We start from the raw sequence: 18,648 nt of genomic DNA, 5'->3' as shown, positions 1-18,648 counted from the left end.
GATTGTCCTGACCTTACCAAGCTGCACCCAGTCTCTGACTTGTCTGTACAATAAGTGCCTCCCCACCCACCTGCCCAAGAACATAGACTGAATGGCTCTGGGATATCTCCTGGCTTTACTCTTGACCCTTTCTGCAGACAAGTTTTGGATAGATGGGTGGGTAGGTGGATGGATGGATGGATGGATGGATGGATGGATGGGTGGATATAGCTCATAAAAATCTGTATATATTAGATAAGGCCTCTTTTATCAAAGCAAAACTTACCTCTACTGACTTTACTAGATCTTTTAACATGTAAGATTCTTAACTTGGGGTTATTTTTCTTCCCATAGCATTTTAATCACTATTCAAGAGAGCTGTATGAACTAACTGATAGAAAACTATCAGACATTACCTACATTATTACGTAATTAGATTGTTGTCCATTTTTGTCGTCATCCATAGTGTTAGGATAAATGTTGTTTTCATTAAATATTTGTGTGTATCTTGCGTTATTTTCTTGGGATAAAGTTCTAGAAGTGGAATGCCTAGCATAAATTCAGAATTTTGGTATCAGTATTAAAAACATATTCTACAGGATCTTTATTCTGAATCATATAATCAAAACATAATCAAAGTATCCAGAGTCACCTGAGTTTGAATCCCTCCTCTCCTGCATGTCCTAAGCAGGTTACCTAACTTTCTTTCTTTCCTTCCTTCCTTCCTTCCTTCCTTCCTTCCCTCCGTCCCTCCCTCCCTCCCTTCTTTCTTTCTCTTTCTTTCTCTTTCTTTCTTTCTTTCTTTCTTTCTTTCTTTCTTTCTTTCTTTCTTTCTTTCTTTCTTTCTTTCCTTCTTTCACAGAGTTTTGCTCTTGTTGCCCAGTCTGGAGTGCAATGGTGCGATCTTGGCTCACTGCAACCTCTACCTCCTGGCTTCAAGTGATTCTCCTGCCTCAGCCTCCCAAGTAGCTGAGATTACAGGCACCTGCCACCATGCCCAGCTAACTTTTTTGTATTTTTAGTACAGACAGGGTTTCACCATGTTGGTCAGACTGGTCTTGAACTCCTGACCTCCAGTGATCCACCCACCTCGACCTCCCAAAGTGCTGAGATTACAGGCATGAGCCACTGTGTCTAACCACCTATTTCTTAAATGTCCAATTTTCCATCTATATAAAATGGAAATAATAATATAAGCCATAAGGTCACTCTGAGGATTAAATATGATCAGGCACACATAAGTGTTTAACATAGTGCCTCAGTGAATGTTCCTGATTATTTTGAAATGACCAAAAAGCTGGAAACCAGCCATCTGGCAAGCGTGTGTACCTCTACACATGTGGAGCTCAAGCCTGGTATTTTCCTGCACATGGTTTTCATTCTAAAAGAGGTCAAATGAGTTGGATGATTATTCTTTAATTAAGCATGGAAAGAAAACCGGGATTAGATTAAACTGTGATTGCGAATCATGGAAGATGATTAAGGAAAACCGTCTGACTGCACATTTCTGTAGAACATCTTGAAGCGTGTGTGGCATTCTTTTAAATGTCATGATGAATTAGTATCAGAAATGGTCATGACAGTTAAATTATTTTACCTTATTGAAAACATCCAAGCCTCATTTTTTTTTCTTCTTTCAGATTAACTACTGCGATGTGCAATGAAGTGGCCTCCTTATCAAAGAAGTTTACCACTTCTTTAACCACTGCTGGGGTAAGATTACAGTCTTGATTTTTTTTTCACCTTTTTTAAGGGAAGTCTGTCTGTGAGGGGCTGTGAGGAAATATGGAGTTGCAGCGCCTTCTTTAGTAGCTCCATAAAACCGAAGCTGTGCCATGATGTAAGCTAAAGTCAGGCCAAGAGCGGCTTCTCTAAGGACAGGCAGCTTAGGACTCTCCTGACTGGGTTCCAGTCTTGAATCTGCCATTTCAGACATACAAGATGTTGGGTGAGTGAGTTTTCAAACCTCTATGAACCTCATTTTCTTTGTTTGTTTGTTTGTTTTGGTGTGTGTGTGTGTGTGTATGTGTGTGTGTGTTTGGAGACGGAGTTTCGCTGTTGCCCAGGCTGGCATACAGTGGTGTGATCTCCCCTCGCTGCAAGCTCCGCCTCCCGTGCTCATGCCATTCTCCTGCCTCAGCCTCCCAAGTAGCTGGGACTACAGGCGCCCAGCTAATTCTTTTCTATTTTTAGTAGAGATGGGGTTTCACCGTGTTAGCCAGGATGGTCTCGATCTCCTGACCTCATGATCCACCTGCCTCGGCCAGGCAAAGTGCTGGGATTATAGGCATGAGCCACCCATGAGCCACGCCCAGCCTGTTTGTTTTTTTTTTAAAGTGTCAGATGAAAGGTTCCTTTTATTACTTAATATCTGTGATATATGTAATTCAGAATCTGTTAAAATGATTAATTTTGAATATTCTCATTCACTGTTGGCCTCAGAGCCTACTTTATAAACCATGCAAGATAAGAGTATTCTTTTTTTCTATTTCTGTCTCATCCTGTTGCCCAGGCTGGAGTGCAGTGGCACAATCTTGGCTTGCTGCAGCCTCCACCTCCTGGGCTGAAGCGATTCTCCTGCCTCAGCCTTCTGAGTAGCTGGGATTACAGGCACATGCCACCACACCCAGCTAATTTTTGTATTTTTAGTAGAGATGGGGTTTCACCATGTTGGCCAGGCTGGTCTTAAACTCCTGACCTAGTGATTCACCTGCCTCGGCCTCCCAAAGTGCGGGATTACAGACATGAGCCACCACACCCAGCCGAGATAAGAGTTTTCTTTGCTTCATTGTAGCACTTGACTTTGACCAAAAGAAAAAAAATGTTACTGATTGGCTCAAGTGTTTCTATTCTCAGGGTAACAAGTCTGAAAGGCTCAGCATTCACTTGGGGGTGTGGCCTCTGGTTGTTTTCTTTGGCAATCAGTCATGTTATATAGCTTCACCTTAGTGAGCCTAGAGAAAAGTGGAAAATATTCCCTTTCACCTTCCTGTTTTTCCCCTTTAAAACTGTGGATGCAAAGTCTAATGATGTTCTCCATGAGAAACAGCAGTTTTACTTCCTATTCTAATTAGGTTGTTTTTTTTTTTTGGTTTCAAGTATATTAGTTTCCTAGGGCTGCTATGACAAAGTACCATAAACTGGGTTATTTTCTCATAGTTCTGAAAGCAAGGTGGTTTTGGGGTCTTGATCTCTCCAGAGCCTCTAGGATTCTTCCTTGCTTATTCCAGCTTCTGGTAGCCCCAGGTGTTCCTTGACTTGTGGTTGCAAAACTCCAGTCTCTCTCTGTGTGTCTTGACATGGCTGCTTTCTCCCTGTGTCTCCACATCACCTTCCCTCCATGCGTGTCTGTGTCCAGATTTAACTCTGCTTATAAGGACACCAGGCCTATTGGGTTAGAGCATAACCAGTATGACCTCATCCTAACTTATCACACCAGCAACAACCCTATCTCCAAACAAGGTCACAGTCTGAGGTGCTGGGGGTTAGGACTTCAATATGTCTTTTTGCAGGGGATACAATTCAAACCATACCAGGAAGCAACAGAAACATGTTCCAAAAAATTTAGACAGAAAGGAGGCTTTATGAAAGGCAGTGGGGGAAATGAACCGCTGTGGGGACCCAGCCCCAGAGCTCATGCACACTCTTTTTTTGTTTTTTGAAACTGTGTCTCGCTCTGTCATCCAGGCTGGAGTGCAGTGGCGCAATCTCAGCTCACTGCAGCCTTTGCCTCCCAAGTACAAGCGATTCTCATGCCTCAGCGTCCTGAGTAGCTGGGATTACAGGCGTGGGCCACCACTCTCAGTTAATTTTTGTATTTTTAGTAGAGATGGGGTTTCACCATGTTGGCCAGGCTGGTCTCAAACTCCTGACCTCAAGTGCTCCACCTGCCTCGGCCTCCCAAAGTGCTGGGATTACAGGTGTGAGCCACTGTGCCCGGCCTACACATACTCTTTCTAAAGTGCTGCTATGAATGTGACTCAGTGACAGCAGCAGTTCCTAACCCTGTGTCGTTCCATTCAAAATCCTGGTTCCTGGGTAAAAAGGTTTGAATAGCTCATCAGCATGGGTCACAGGTCCACCTTGGCTTCATTCAGCAGCAACTGGGGTCAGTGTCTCATTGTGCAGACCTACCTGGCTTCTGGGGCACGCCCCCTCCTCCTCCTCAGGCCAAGAGCATTTCTCAAAAGAAATGAGAGATGACCATGGACCTGGCTGTCACCCAAAAAGACACCTGTCCCCCATACTTCTGTCAATGACCCTGTGAAGAAGGGGTGAGCTACGCACTGCCTATTCATTCTGCTGTCAAGAAATCTGACCTGCTTCTCCTGTTTTGTAAAACAGCACCTTTTATGTTGGTCTGATTTCAGGCCTTCAGCCTTGTATACAAGCAGAATGACAAGGGAGGTGGAAGCTCATTGATATGATAGGCTGGATAAAATGCATTTGCACCCTCGGTGTGGTCCAAGTTACCTGATGTCCATGGACTTTGATATAAACACTAGGCTTGCAGAGTGGTGTGAGGTCTTAAACCTCCATAAACATGGACTTTGATATAAACACTAGGTTTGCAGAGAGGTGTGAGGTCTTAATCAAGATGGAATAGCTTGGTGACTCCAGTTCCTAAGGCTCTATTGTACCTCTTGTCCCCCTTTTCACAGTTTACTAGGTGAGGAAACTGAGGCACGGAGGGGTGCATTGATTCTCCCAAGCATCTCAGTAGATCTCCTAATTCCCAGTTGGTTATCCACCAGATACATCAAACAGAGACCAACTCTTTGGTTCTCCATGTTCGTTTAGGCTTGAGAGTATGAATGTCTGTGTGCATGTTTGTATTATTCTATTTTGCATAATATGTGTTAAACATTAATTTATCTACACGAGTGGGTAGTATTCATGATATTGCTTTTCATTCCTTTTCACATATTGTATCCCAGCACAGTGCTTCTCAAACCTTAAGGTGCACATGAGTCACCTGGAGATGTTGTTAAAATGAAGATTGTTATTCAGTAGGTCTGGGATGAGGATGAGATTCTGTACTTCTAGTAAGCAGTCAGGTGACGACAATGTTCCTGATCCATGGTCCATATTTTATGTAGCAAGGCTGTAGCAGATGGCTGTGCACTTGAACTTACATATATTTATATATACACACACGTACAAGTGTTTGCATGAACAAAATTGGGACTACACAGTTTATCATTATGGGGAAGAAAAACCTGGATCTAAAATAGAATTTAGAAAGGCCATCTCACCACAACAGTACCTCCGATCTTGTGCTGTGATGAATCATTTACATCAAGTCAGTGTTTCTGTTCTCTAAAGCAGTCATTATTCATAACTTGAAGTTAATGAGTGTATATTGCTCTCTAGACTCTATTTAAATTGCTTGCACACCTCATTGATTCTGAAAACCATTGTCATCTTATTGCCCTCATTTGATTATATTTTAGAGGTTTATTGATAATCAAATAAACATGAAAGCAAATACCATAATGGATTTTCTGGTTACTTACTAAAATGACTAGGTTTTTAAAGAGGTTTCTCCCAAGACTCCATTATGATTTCCCCAGGAAGACATTACTTCACCGTCAGTAGAGTAACGTCAATGAAAGTGGGCTGCTCTGGGAAGATATATTTAATTTATGTATTTTTGTTTACTCTGAACTCTTCCAGGTACTGTAAGAGAAGCTAACTTATAAGATTGCCCTCTCTCTCTCCAATCCCTTTAATGGTTTATGGTCTAAGAATAGATTGAACTCTTAGATAGAGAAGACTATTGATTGATAGACCAATAGCATAAGCAAAGATAATGATATCAACTCTGCCTTTCACTTTCATTTTTTCTTTTTAGACGGAGTCTCGCTCTGTCACCCAGGCTGGAGTGCAGTGGCGTGATCTCGGCTCACTGGAAGCTCCACCTCCTGGGTTCAAGCAATTCTCCTGCCTCAGCCTCCCGAGTAGCTGGGATTACAGGCGCCCACCACCACGCTCAGCTAATTTTTTTGTATTTTTAGTAGAGACAGGGTTTCACCATGTTGGCCAGGCTGGTCTCAAACTCCTGACCTCAGGTGATCCACCCACCTCGGCCTCTCAAAGTGCTGGGATTGCAGGCTTGAGCCACCGCACATGGCCTGCCTTTCACTTTTTGAGCCCCTGCTTTATACCAGGCACTGCACTCTGTGCTTTACATATATTTGCGTTTTTCAAATGTAGATCTGCAGACCTGTTTTCAAGTTGCATTTAAGAATGTCTTAATTTTGCTGCTCTTCGGGGAGATGCCCTATAACCAAGTTTCTATGTTTCTATTTAAAAGAAGAAAGAAAGAAAAAGAAGAGTAGACCAGGGCTTAGACTAGGTTAGGTGAGTGGGGGACTTAGCTGCAAAATGGAAGGGAGCCCAAAAAAGAAACAGAAAAAAACCTCAGGAATCTAGATAGATATTTTAATGAAATATATTTTAAAATAACAATGCCAAAATATTATGATCATCAAAATATCAAAATTTTAAGTAAAGACAGCATCCAACCCTCTGCCTACACAACTCAGCCTCCCTCGCTTCACTCTTATCCCAGACCTGCTATAGAATTCACATCGTGAAAAAGGTCTCGGTTTCAATTTCTAGCTATGTGACCTTAAACAAGTTACTCAGCCTTTCTGATCCCTATTTTCTCCTCTTTAAATTGGGGTTATCATGATACCTGCCTACTTCCTAGGATTTCTATTGCAACTAAATAATACTAAAAGGGTGCAGCAGCAGGTATGAAGCCTGGTCTGTAGGAAACATTCTACTTCCTCTCCTCTTCCTCCATAGAGGATCCCTCAACAAAGCCAGTGTATTACATTTTACGTGCCTGTGGTACGAGCACTAATCTGTCAATTTCATACTTCTGATTCCACAGAGCAACAAGAAGGCCGAGGTCCTCAACCCCATGCTCAGTAGCGTATTGTTAGAGGTAAGTGGTCTCTGGAGAGAAAGTGCTCCTGAATCAAAGTAAATGTTAGAACTGCTGCTTCTTTTTTTTTTTCCTTTTGTCTTTCTCCCCCACAGCAAATGTTATTGCAATTCTGAATCTCATCATCAAGTCTTTTTTGAGTATATTTGTGTAGCTCAACCAGCTGTAAACCCTCTGATGAAGCAACAATACCTAATTTTCAAGAATTCCTGATTATAAAAAGAAATGCTAAGCTTGCACGTTATTTCCATCACTGTTTGCTCCAGCAGAAGCAGATTTCTGCTGCCAAATTTGACACTAGATTTAACACTGTGATTATTGGCTGCAATGAGGGGTTATTGCTCATTGGTGATTTTCATAAAAATGGGCACTTCCTTCGATTTAGAATAACCTTTGGTTTAGCTGGGTCTAATCTCCAAGCTGGCAACAATGACCAGGAGAATGTTTAGCCTATGCCCTGTCAGTGACAAGGGCACCATCCTCTGTGCCTTCTCACTCTGCGGACTGCCCGCTCACTAGGACTTTGCAGCATCAGCTGTGTTGATATAAAGCTGCCCCAACCAACACTGCTGTGTCTTTGCCAGAAACAGTCGCCTAAGAGAGAAGAAAAGAGGTCCAGGAAGAATCCTCATTCTTGAATCATAAGCACTGTGTTCTACTTGTAGAGGAAAGGTAGAAGATTGGTAGAGGAAAATCTTCTGTTAGGGGCTAAACTATAAGTGCCCAGGGCACCTAGCTGAAGGCACAAGGTGTTAACAAGCTAAGTTTGAACATGGGCGATGCATATATCATAGGATTTTGCTCCCTGAGGTGGCTGTCCATTGCAGAATTTGGAAATTACAAAAGTTCGGGAGGGCTATTGTATTAGTCCATTTTCACACTGCTGATAAAGACATACCCGAGACTGGGCAATTTACAAAAGAAAGAAATTTAATGAACTCACAATTCCACGTGGCTGGGGAGGCCTCATAGTCATGGCGGTAGGTGAAAGGCACGTCTCACGTGGCTGCAGACAAGAGAGCTTGTGCAGAGAAACTCCCCTTTATAAAACCATCAGATCTCATGAGACTTACTATCACAAGAATAGCACGGGAAAGACCTGCCCCCATGAATCAATTTCCTCCCACCAGGTCCCTCCCACAACATGTGGAAATTGTGGGAAATTCAAGATGAGATTTGGGTGGTGATACAGCCAAACCATATCAGCTACCTATATATTTATAGCATTGTTTGGGGGACTTGCACCTTACTGTTAAGGAAAACGACAAAGGTACAGAAATAACTAAGTGATGGCACTGAATATTATTGTTTAGGATGCAGCTGCGCAGTAGGATGGCATCAGCCAGAAGGAATAGGGCTGTAGGGGCAGGTCTTGGAGGGACAGACACAGCTAAGAGAAAACCCTGGCAGTCAGAGGCAGAGTGTGGTACAAGAAAAATCTCTCCCTAGGCCGGGCGCGGTGGCTCAAGCCTGTAATCCCAGCACTTTGGGAGGCCAAGACAGGCGGATCACGAGGTCAGGAGTTCGAGACCATCCTGGCTAACACGGTGAAACCCCGTCTCTACTAAAAAATACAAAAAACTAGCCGGGCGAGGTGGCGGGCGCCTGTAGTCCCGGCTACTCGGGAGGCTGAGGCAGGAGAATGGCGTAAAAACCCGGGAGGCAGAGCTTGCAGTGAGCTGAGATCCGGCCACTGCACTCCAGCCTGGGCGACACAGCGAGACTCCGTCTCAAAAAAAAAAAAAAAAGAAAAAAAAAGAAAAATCTCTCCCTTGGCCACCCAGAAGGCATAAAATTAACTTACCATGTCAGGTATGAGGAATATGAGGTCAAATGTATTTTCTGTTTCCCCAGTAGATGTTTTCACATGTTTTAGTTACCCTAGCCTTTAAAAGGCCTCTCCATCCAATACTGTGTGTTAGTGCACCACAAAACAGGAATAATAATGTCAGCTATGCCAACCAAGCAGGAAGTACCATGCATAGGAGGATAACAGTGTTCAAGTTTGCTGTGAATAACTGCCCAATAATATCTCCAGTTAGCTTTATGTTGACGATTCTTATTTATCGATCTGTAGGGTAGGACAAACTGACCTCCTTCATACTGTGTTTTTGTGTTATTTCAGGGCAGTAGGGTTGATCTGGGAAAGGGATAGATAAGACAGGAAATACCCTGGGCCAAAAATGTACACACACTGATGGATCTTAAAAGTCCACAGAAGTGGCTCACGCCTGTAATCCAGGACTTTGGGAGGCCAAGGCAGGCGGATGACGAATTCAGGAGATCAAGACCATCCTGGCCAACATGGTGAAACCCTGTCTCTACTAAAATACAAAGAAATTAGCTGGGCGTGGTGGCACACGCCTGTAGTCCTAGCTACTCGGGAGGCTGAAGCAGGGGAATAGCTTGAACCTGGGAGGCGGAAGTTGCAGTGAACCAAGGTCGTGCCTCTACACTCCAGCCTGGTGACAGAGCAAGACTCCATCTCAAAAAAAAAAAAAAAAAAAAAAAATCCATGAAAATGATTTGCCTTATCTCGAGTGAATTATTCTCTCTGTTAGTATAGATAATTGAGAGCTGGACATGCCCCATCCAAAAGCATGTGTTTACACTTGCTTTAAGCACCAACATTGCAAGATAAATACAATCTAGTATTGGGGAGTGGGTTGAAGAGTGGGGACATTATCCAGTTGGAAGAATTGTCAAGGTTAAACTATGAAAATAACCCTTTAATCTCATTTTTCTCCTCTCACAGGGCTGCAACAGCACGACGTACATACAGGATGCCTTCCAGCTGCTGCTGCCTGTTCTGCAGGTTTCACATATCCAGACCAGTTGTTTGAAAGCACAGCCATGACCTGGCCAGACTCCATCCAATTAAAGGAGACAGCTGGCCGCCTTGCCTCAATATGTACCATTTAAGGGGATGTTCTCTGTGCACCTGGCCACAGACACCCATCTGAGGACACTACAAGCAATTTTGCACAGACAATATTGAGAATGCAAATTTAGAGAGAGTTATCATTTCTCTCAGTGTGTATAATTATTTTTACAAACAATTGTGTTTTCTTTAAGTTAATTTAAACTTACACGGCTTATATTGAATATTTCCTTTATCTGAAATTTTTTTACAAATATTCATGTTGATTTTCCTGGTTAAGCATGCTGTATTTAGAAATTCATGGGCAGACCTTAGACGTTTTTTTTTAATCCTTTAAATTTCAACCTTTAAATGTTCCATTCTTATAGTATTACTTTAAATCAATTCTAAAACTGAACTTTGTTTTGTTACATAAATGTCGCAGGCAAAAATAACACTACTTGTAGATTTTACCTATTATGGTAAAAAAAGGAAAATATGGTCATTCTTTTTTTTTTTTTTTTTTTTGAGATGGAGTCTCGCTCTATCACCAGGCTGGAGTGCGTTGGCACAATCTCGGCTCACTGCAGCCTCCTCCTCCTGGGTTCAAGTGATTCTCCTGCCTCAGCCTCCTGAGTAGCTGGGACTACAGGCTTGCGCCACCACGCCCAGCCAATTTTTTTTTGTATTTTTAGTAGAGACGGGGTTTCACTATGTTGGCCAGGATGGTCTCGATTTCCTGACCTCATGGTCCCCCGCCTCAGCCTCCCAAAGTGCTGGGATTACAGGCATGAGCCACTGCGCCCAGCCAGTCATTCATTCTTGCAACAAGCGTTTATTGAGCACCTACTGTGTGCTCACAGTAAAGAAACCTGATCTTATCCCAGTAGAGGTAGATATTCTGAAAGAGAATAATTCTTAAACTGCTTAAAGAAGTCCCTACCCCTAGGCCACAGACCAGTACCAGTCCATGGTCTGTTAGGAACCAGGCCGCACAGCAGGGGGTGAGCGGTGGGTGAGTGAGCACAGCTTCATCTGTATTTACAGCTGCTCCCCATAGCTTGCATTACCACCTGAGCTCCGCCTCCTGTCAGATCAGCAGCAGCGACATTAGAGTCTCATAGGAGTGTGAACCCTGTTGTGAACTGCACATGCGAGCGATCTAGGTTGTGTGCTCCTTGTGAGAATCTAATGCCTGATGAATCTGAACCTAATACCTGATGATCTGAGGTTTGAACAGTTTCAGACCGAAACCATCCCCCACCCCCATCCTGCTACCCCCAGTCCGTGAAAAAATTGTCTTCCATGAAACTGGTCCCTGGTACCAAAAAGGTTGGGGACCACTGGCTTAAAATACCAATAAATTTTTAAACCCTAAAAACTTTGAAGAACAAGGTAAATTCGTGGGGTTTTTTTTAATGTCCTACCCTTTAATTTGTTGTATTTGCCTATACTCTTTACACTATTTTATCCCGAACTATATATATGAGGTGAAAATATATATGAAAAGGGATACTGAAGAGTATTTAGTTTAAAATTAATTTCTTATGATCACAAGCACATGATGGCATAATTACAAAGCTTGGAAGTATTCAGATAGAAAATCAAAGGTGTTTCAATACAGTAGAATCCCAGGACTGCATTTTAAAATCGCTTCACAGATCACACTCGCTGGTGGCAAACATCGTCATTGTTGCCAAAGGACAGAAGATACTGATGTGTGTTTTCACTAACCGGTATATTGATCCATGAGAGGCTGCACAGAAGACCATGCAGCCAGGAGGTGCACTGTCAGTGGCTGCTTCTCCTGAGCTCCACACCTTCGTTGCAGCTGCGTGTTCTATAGAACACACCTGCTTCACAGTCCCATGGACATCCCTACAGGCACTGTCATGTGAAGCCTTGCCTAGTAGCTCCCTCCAGGGCAAATGAAGCTCATAGTTTTGCAAGGGGGAAACCTCTTGTTCACATTTGCTTTGATTCCCCTGATGGAATAGACTGCCTTTGTTCCATACAGGCAAAGTAGGGATATTTTAATATCATCCTACTTCTTATTAGCATTTCATTTGTCTATGTACTGTATTTCATTTGTATGTCTCCTGAAACATCCAAATGGAAAACATAAGAACATTTTATGTACAATCTGGAAAAAAATTACCTGAGAAATGAATTAAAGATTTTTCCCCTTTTCTGATTGCCAGAAATGCTTTTGTTACTAAGTCTAGAGAATGATTAACTGATGAAAATGTTGCATTTACCTCTTCATCAATTTTAGACTTTTTATGTGTAGAGCAGAGGAAAGATTTAGCTTTACAATTTCTTCACGTTGGTTTTTTGTTGTCGTTTTGTTTTTTGCATCAGATGGGTTTAGACATTAACTGGAAATGTAAAAGAGAAACAAGTGGTGGGGCACAGTGGCTCACACCTATAATCCCAGCACTTTGGGAGGCTGAGGTGTGCGGATTACCTGAGGTCAGGAGTTCGAGACCAGCCTGGCCGACATGGTAAAACCCTGTCTCTGCTAAAAATACAAAAAAAAAAAAAAAAAAAAAAATAGCCGGATGTGGTGGTTCGCGCCTGTAATCCCATCTACTCAGGAGGCTGAGGCACGAGAATCGTTTGAGCCCGGGTGGCAGAGGTTGCAGTGAGCCATGATGCACCACTGCACTCCAGTCTGGACAGCAGAGGGAGACGCAGTCTCAATTAAAAAAATAAAAAGAGAGAAAAAAAGGGAAACAAGTATTTTTCAAGGAGCTAGAATCCCAGACTTAGACTTTAAGCCTAATGGCACCTGTGTAGTGCATCCATAGCAAAAACTTTAATGATAAAATGAAATATAAATGTTTAAAAGAATAAGAGATAATTATTGAAAAAGAAGTAGTTGGTGTCATTGGCATTGCACTTACCTTCTAATGCTGGAATGTCTAAGGTTGCCAGGTGAACACAGGCTGAGAGAGGATTCCCTGGGCCTAGTTACATAGTCTGCGAATTACATTATATAAGAGAGAATAATCACTTAAAATAGATCCACCCTCCAGGATTTCTTTCAATACTGTTTTTCACCATCACTTTTAAATAATTGCTTCTTTGCTTTGCTTTAAAACCTGGCAAAGCACAGGATCCAGATCTGTGCAAATGTCAGTTAGTTACTAAATGAATGATTTAACAGGCTTACCTTGGAAGTTTTTTATTCCTCCAATAATCCTTTACATAAATTGGGTTCATTTCATTCTATGCAATTACCCTGAACAAGCAAGCCAGCTTTTTCTTCACATCAAGTGCAAAATAAGATCTAGTCTAAATAATGAATGTAGGCCTGTGCCTGTGTCTTATTAAATAAGAAGCATCAAAAGCAGGTCTCAAATTCAAAGTAAAATGAGTTCGAGAAAAACTGCTTTCAGGTATTGATATAGACAGATCGAAAGGGCAAAATGGAGTCCCAAATCTTAAAGCCTAGGCCTTAGCTTAAATATTGTACCCCACCGAGAAGAGAAGGCTCTGTTTTCTCCGTGTGTCACCCTGGGCTGCACATCAAACTCATAGCTAAATGAGCAGTGCGATGAGCTGAGGCCCTGGCAGGGGTGAGTGAGGATGTGCTACAGCCTCAGCAGTACCAGCTAAGGAACTATGGAGCTCAGCTGAGGGCTCAGAGGGGATGAAGGAAGTTCCAGCCTTGGGCAGGCTGAAGGAAAGTGCTGAATACAAGGAAGAGGCCTGAATAGGGAAATAAGAGCGTTCCTCAGTGGTTTGTAGAGATCAGCTTCCCCAAGGTGCTCAGATACCTGGAAAGTCACCTTCTGCACAGGCAGGCCATGCTGTTTTCATGTTAGAAATAAAGGCAGACAGATTCCAATCACAGCCATCCCGGAGGTCCAGGATATAACATCTCAGGGAAGCAATTCAGCAAAAATTTGAAATGAACATTAATTTCTCATCTTTCCTAAAAACGTGTGTGTGTGTTCGCGCGCGCGCGTGTGTGTGTGTGTGTTGAACAGATGGGGTTGATCATAATACATGACTTCAAATGATATTTAATGTTTTATAAAAGCAATTATTTTTCAGGGTCAAGCTGGTTTTTCTATAATGTAAAAATTGCCCTCTGATCTTCCTCCTAAGTAAGCGTGCCCTACATTTTGATATGCAGATCCAGGCTTCAACTTGGTGTCTTAAATTACTGTGTTTGTAAAGGCTCATCAGAAGAGATCATACTGAAAATCCATTTTAGAGCTTCAATTTCGCTCTGGTTTTGTAGTTGATTAGAATTCATAATAACATAGGAGTGTATTCAGACCAGCCATTCTTCCCATAAAAAAAAATACAGTTAACCATGTGTTTTATCTAGATTATCTCATCACTTATGCAAGTTTATGTTCATTTGCTGTATGTCCATCCATACTGGATGCTGCACTAGAATGTCTACTGCTATCCAATTCTGAGGAAAGACACCATTCTCTCTCTCTCTTTTTCTTTCTTCCTTCCTTCTTTCTTTCTTTCTTTCTCTCTCTTTCTTTCTCTTCTTTCTTTCTTCTTTCTTTTCTTTTTTCTTTCTTTTTTTTTTGAGACACACTGTCACTCTGTCCCTCAGGCTGGAGTGTAGTAGTGCAATCTCAGCTCGCTGCAACCTCCACCTCCCGGGTTCAAGCCATTCTGCCTCAGCCTCCCGAGTAGCTGGGATTACAGGTGCCCACCACCACACCCAGCTTATTTTTGTATTTGTTTAGTAGAGACAGGGTTTCACCGTGTTGGCCAGGCTGGTCTCGAACTCCTGAGCTCATGTGATCCACCCGCTTCAGCCTCCCAAAGTCCTGGGATTACAGGCGTGAGCCACTGCACCCAGCCTTTTTTTTTTCTTAGACCCTGAAAATAATCTGAATTATTCTACCCTTTGAGCATTTTACCTTTAGCAATGATTAAATCATTACACCCCAAACAGTAGGAAATGTATTAATGGTATTTCTGCTATTTCTAGTGTCTGGGGTCATCATAGACCAGGAATAGAAGCTGATTATGAATTTTGTGTTGGGATTTAAACTACATTTACCTTTGGATCAGAGTGAATTTTTCTCCGCCTAAGCTGTCAGCCAAAAAGCAATTGGATTATATCAGCCTGTGGTCACTGCTGACTCACTTGACAGGATTGTCTCTTGTATTAGTCTCAAAGGAATTCTATATTGCAAAAGAAGAATATGTTTATTTCTTAAATGCCTTCACTGAGTGCAGAAGTTTAGGGTGATCCAGAGATGTTCTATCTCCCTGCCCTGGGTTTCACCATGAAGCTTGGAAGCTGCCACTTGGAAGGAAAAGCAAGCGTAGAAGCCAAGGCCAGATGGATGAAACCTGGGCAAAAAACAAGGCTGAGCTTCTGCCTCTGAGTCTCTGCCATCTTTATCCTTTTTCTCTCTTAAGATTTTTTTTTTTTTTTTTGACAGTCACCAAGTACCTGTCTTCCAGGATCAGCTTTTAACATCCTGCCCCTCTTTTCCATATCTCTTATTTCCTTTCTCTTCCTCTACATTTTTTTTGTCTTATTTCCCCATTAACCAGAAAACAATTGGTACAAAAGATTCAGTCATAATCACTAACATGCATTTACTGTGTGCTGGGCATTGTGCTGAGGATTTTATTTGCATTATCCCACTTCATCTCCATAATCACCCTATTAGGTAGATATTATTATCATCTCCCTGCACAAATGAGAACATTGAGACCCAGAGACATTATCTACCTCATCCAGAATTACACAACTAGCAAAAAAAAAGAGCCAGGATTCAAACCCAGCTCCGTTCAGCCTGACTAGCTAGTGTTTTTAAACTATTAGAGCCTCCCAACAAAACAGAAATGTAACATGGTTATTTTTAGAGACACCTGAATGCTTAGATTAGTTCTAAGGTAGATTTGAGTTGTGAGGTAGATTTGTAGCTGAAAGGTTTGGTTGTCGGCTTTGGTTGTTTCCATGCAACTGAGAACAAACTGAGACTAAAGAGACACAGAATGAAGCCACGCGAGGTTATTTGGTCCCTGGGTGGTCCTCACCACAGGCCTCTTCATCATTTCACAGACACTTACATCAAGCAGTTTCCCGGTCATCATCAACGCAGCATCCTGTCTCACAGGTGACTTTGATATCACAAAAACATCTCCATTTCCTTCTCGCTTCCCCTTTTCCGGTGCCAAGGAAGCCCATTTGTACATTACCACCTTCCTGAAAATCCTTAACCCTCTACTACCTTCCCGAAGTGTGGAGTTTTTTACTTATCTAGACAGACTTTAAGCTGAATCTTCGGTACCAAGCCCTGTGAGATACTGATGGATGTTTAAAGAAGTACTGAATAATGCCTTTCTACCCCTGAACTTGTTTCCTGCTAAGCCCAGGAACGCATGATCGCGGTGGTGGTGATAGTGATGTGATGATGGTGGCATACTTACTGATTATTTGCTGTGTTTCAGACACGAAGTATAGCACCTCTACCTCTACAATCTCATTTAATCCTCCATATCAACCTTCGGAGATAGCTACTATTATTATCATTTCCGTTTTACAGACGGAAAATGAAGCTCAGAGAGATTGAGTGATCTGCCTATGTTTATCCGACTAAGAATTAGAAAAGCTGGGATTTATATCCAAGCAGTATATAGAATTCTAGACATAGCCATGGAGAAGCAGACACCTGGTCATAAAGAAGAAAATTTACTCATTTTTTCCTGGGGCTGAGTTCCCCTCTTTCAGCTAATATCTGGGCTCCCCCTCCCCACTCTCTATCCTGTGGCTTCAGGCGGAGACAGATTACTCCACACATCTCTCTGTCAGAGAGCCAGCCACGTTTCTCCTGCCAGCACCCCTGATCCCAGGAGAAAATGAGTGCCCTATATCCCCTGGTATCCCTCGTGTTATAAACTTTGTATGTTGAGGGATTCATTTCTCCTTGAAAAATATGATCGCCTTTTGACATTTCTGCAGGAGAGTTCTAGTCAACTCTCCTTGGGAAAAAAAAATTCCACTGGTGGGAAGCGATAAAGGACAAGAACCCAAATGATGAACTGCAGGACAGAAAGACTCCGGTCTTTTCTCTGTCAGAAAAAATCATTTGTACCCACAGGGTATCTTAGTTAGGAAGGCTTTTCCTCCAGACATCCGATCGGCTTCTTCCCTCGCTTCTTGAAGGTGTTTATTCAAAAACCACCTTTTGAATAAAGCACCTGTCCCGCCTTCGTGTTTTTTCTCTTTGGGACATACCACTGTCTAACATCCTTTATATCCCACTGATTTGTCTGTTACGTGCCTTGCACAAGGATGTAGATTCCAGGAGAGGAGGGATTTTTCTGTGTTTTGTTCTTTACCATATTCCCAGCACCCACAGCCGTGCTTGGCAAATAGTCGGTGCTTGATAATTATTTGTTGAATTAACCAAATAGGTCAAAGTCTTCTGTGTGTGATTTGTAAATGCTGAATGAGAGAATGGAAGTAGCTGTAGTATAGGGTAATTCATGGGAAAATATCTGGTTGGGTTACATTAGGAAATGTTAACTATGAAGTAATGGTGCTCATTTTAATGGTATTTGGTGGTAGAGCATAAATGGGTATGATTGGGGAGCTTAGAAATGAGTAAGATTTTTCCCAATAAAATTAATACAATGTACTCTTTTTTACTTTGAAGAATTCGCTGTTTGAGGGGTCTTTCAAGATTCTTCAGGGTTAGGTAGACTGCAGTGAAAATTCAGAAGCCCTAAAGAAGTTAACGGTGGTGCACCAATACTCTGGAATATTATGCAACAGTAAAAACAAATAAAAAGAATGGAATAGATCCCTGTAGTGACAGCTCCAAGATGTGTAACTGAGTGAAAAAAAAGAAGCTGTAGTATATTTGTCTACAATAACATATTTTTACACACATGAATACTACATACACACACACACACACACACACGCACCCCGCTAAAAGATCTGGAAGGATACACATGAAACTGTTAACATGGCTTATAACCAGAAGTGAAAGGGGGTTCCATATGTGGGGGAAAACATCAGAATTTCACAATAATCAAAAGGGACTGCAATGTTATTTGCAATACTTATGGTTGTATAATGAAACGTATTAATGGATGACTTACATAACTAAATTTTTAAAAATTAAAACAGGAAGCAAAAGAAATTGCTTCTGATCAGGGAGGTAAAAGGATAGGGCCCTGCCCTGCCAGAGGCAGAAAGTGTAAAAATACACAGATTGTTTTTCACTAGAAGAGCCAGAAGTGTCCATGACAGTGTCTAAATGATTTGAATTTATTTGTCATCAACGTGCCTGTAAATCTCTAACATAAAGTTGATGACTCTACAAATCTCTCCTTGCTTTCCTCAGAAAAGCCCAAACCATGTATTTCAAATGCATAATTTGTAAAGATTGTGATGATGTGCACAGAAAAATTTGTCATTTCCATCTCATTGAAAAAGGCTTCTCACTTCCTTAGCCAGATCGTCTCTCTAATCCTCAGACTAAACCTGAACAGCTCTGGGATACATAATGACTACAGAAGCAATTTCAGAAACTTCTGGAGGGAAGTATCACACGAATGATTCTGTGGTTCGAATTATTAGCTTGATGCCCAGATGCATATCATATTTGCAAGAGGCAGTTTACAATCTGCTCATCTTGACAAATGCAGCACAAGGGGATCTAACTCCCTGCATTTGCAATTTCTGTCTCTCCCTCTCCAAATTTATAGTGAAATTGTAGACACCAGTAATGTGTCAGGGTTGAGTGAACTGAGGTCTCTGCTGTGCTCTCACAGCTCCATTTCACTCAAAGGAGAGTAATAAATGGAAAGCAACAAAAAAGTCTCAGCAGATAATGAATCTGCGTCC

The 18,648-nt window shown here is 42.0% G+C and overlaps 1 protein-coding gene across 4 annotated transcripts in view; it reads left to right on the top strand.

Annotated features, from left to right (window-relative positions):
- LOC105487738 (family with sequence similarity 114 member A1) overlaps window positions 1-11,988 on the top strand; it is a 78,720-nt gene extending 66,732 nt beyond the window's left edge. For all 4 annotated transcript variants that reach the window (XM_071093729.1, XM_071093730.1, XM_071093731.1 and 1 more), the window contains 3 exons: window positions 1,620-1,692; window positions 6,881-6,934; window positions 9,690-11,988. In XM_071093729.1, coding sequence (XP_070949830.1) covers window positions 1,620-1,692; window positions 6,881-6,934; window positions 9,690-9,791 — 229 coding nt within the window. In that variant the 3' untranslated portion in view covers window positions 9,792-11,988. The remainder of the gene's footprint in view (window positions 1-1,619; window positions 1,693-6,880; window positions 6,935-9,689) is intronic.
- Window positions 11,989-18,648: the final 6,660 nt, after the last annotated feature.

This window comes from Macaca nemestrina, chromosome 3 (assembly GCF_043159975.1).
Source record: "Macaca nemestrina isolate mMacNem1 chromosome 3, mMacNem.hap1, whole genome shotgun sequence".
Lineage (NCBI taxonomy): Eukaryota > Metazoa > Chordata > Mammalia > Primates > Cercopithecidae > Macaca > Macaca nemestrina.
The sequence above is the reverse complement of the archived record's forward strand: the minus strand, read 5'-3'. Positions and strand labels throughout refer to the sequence as shown.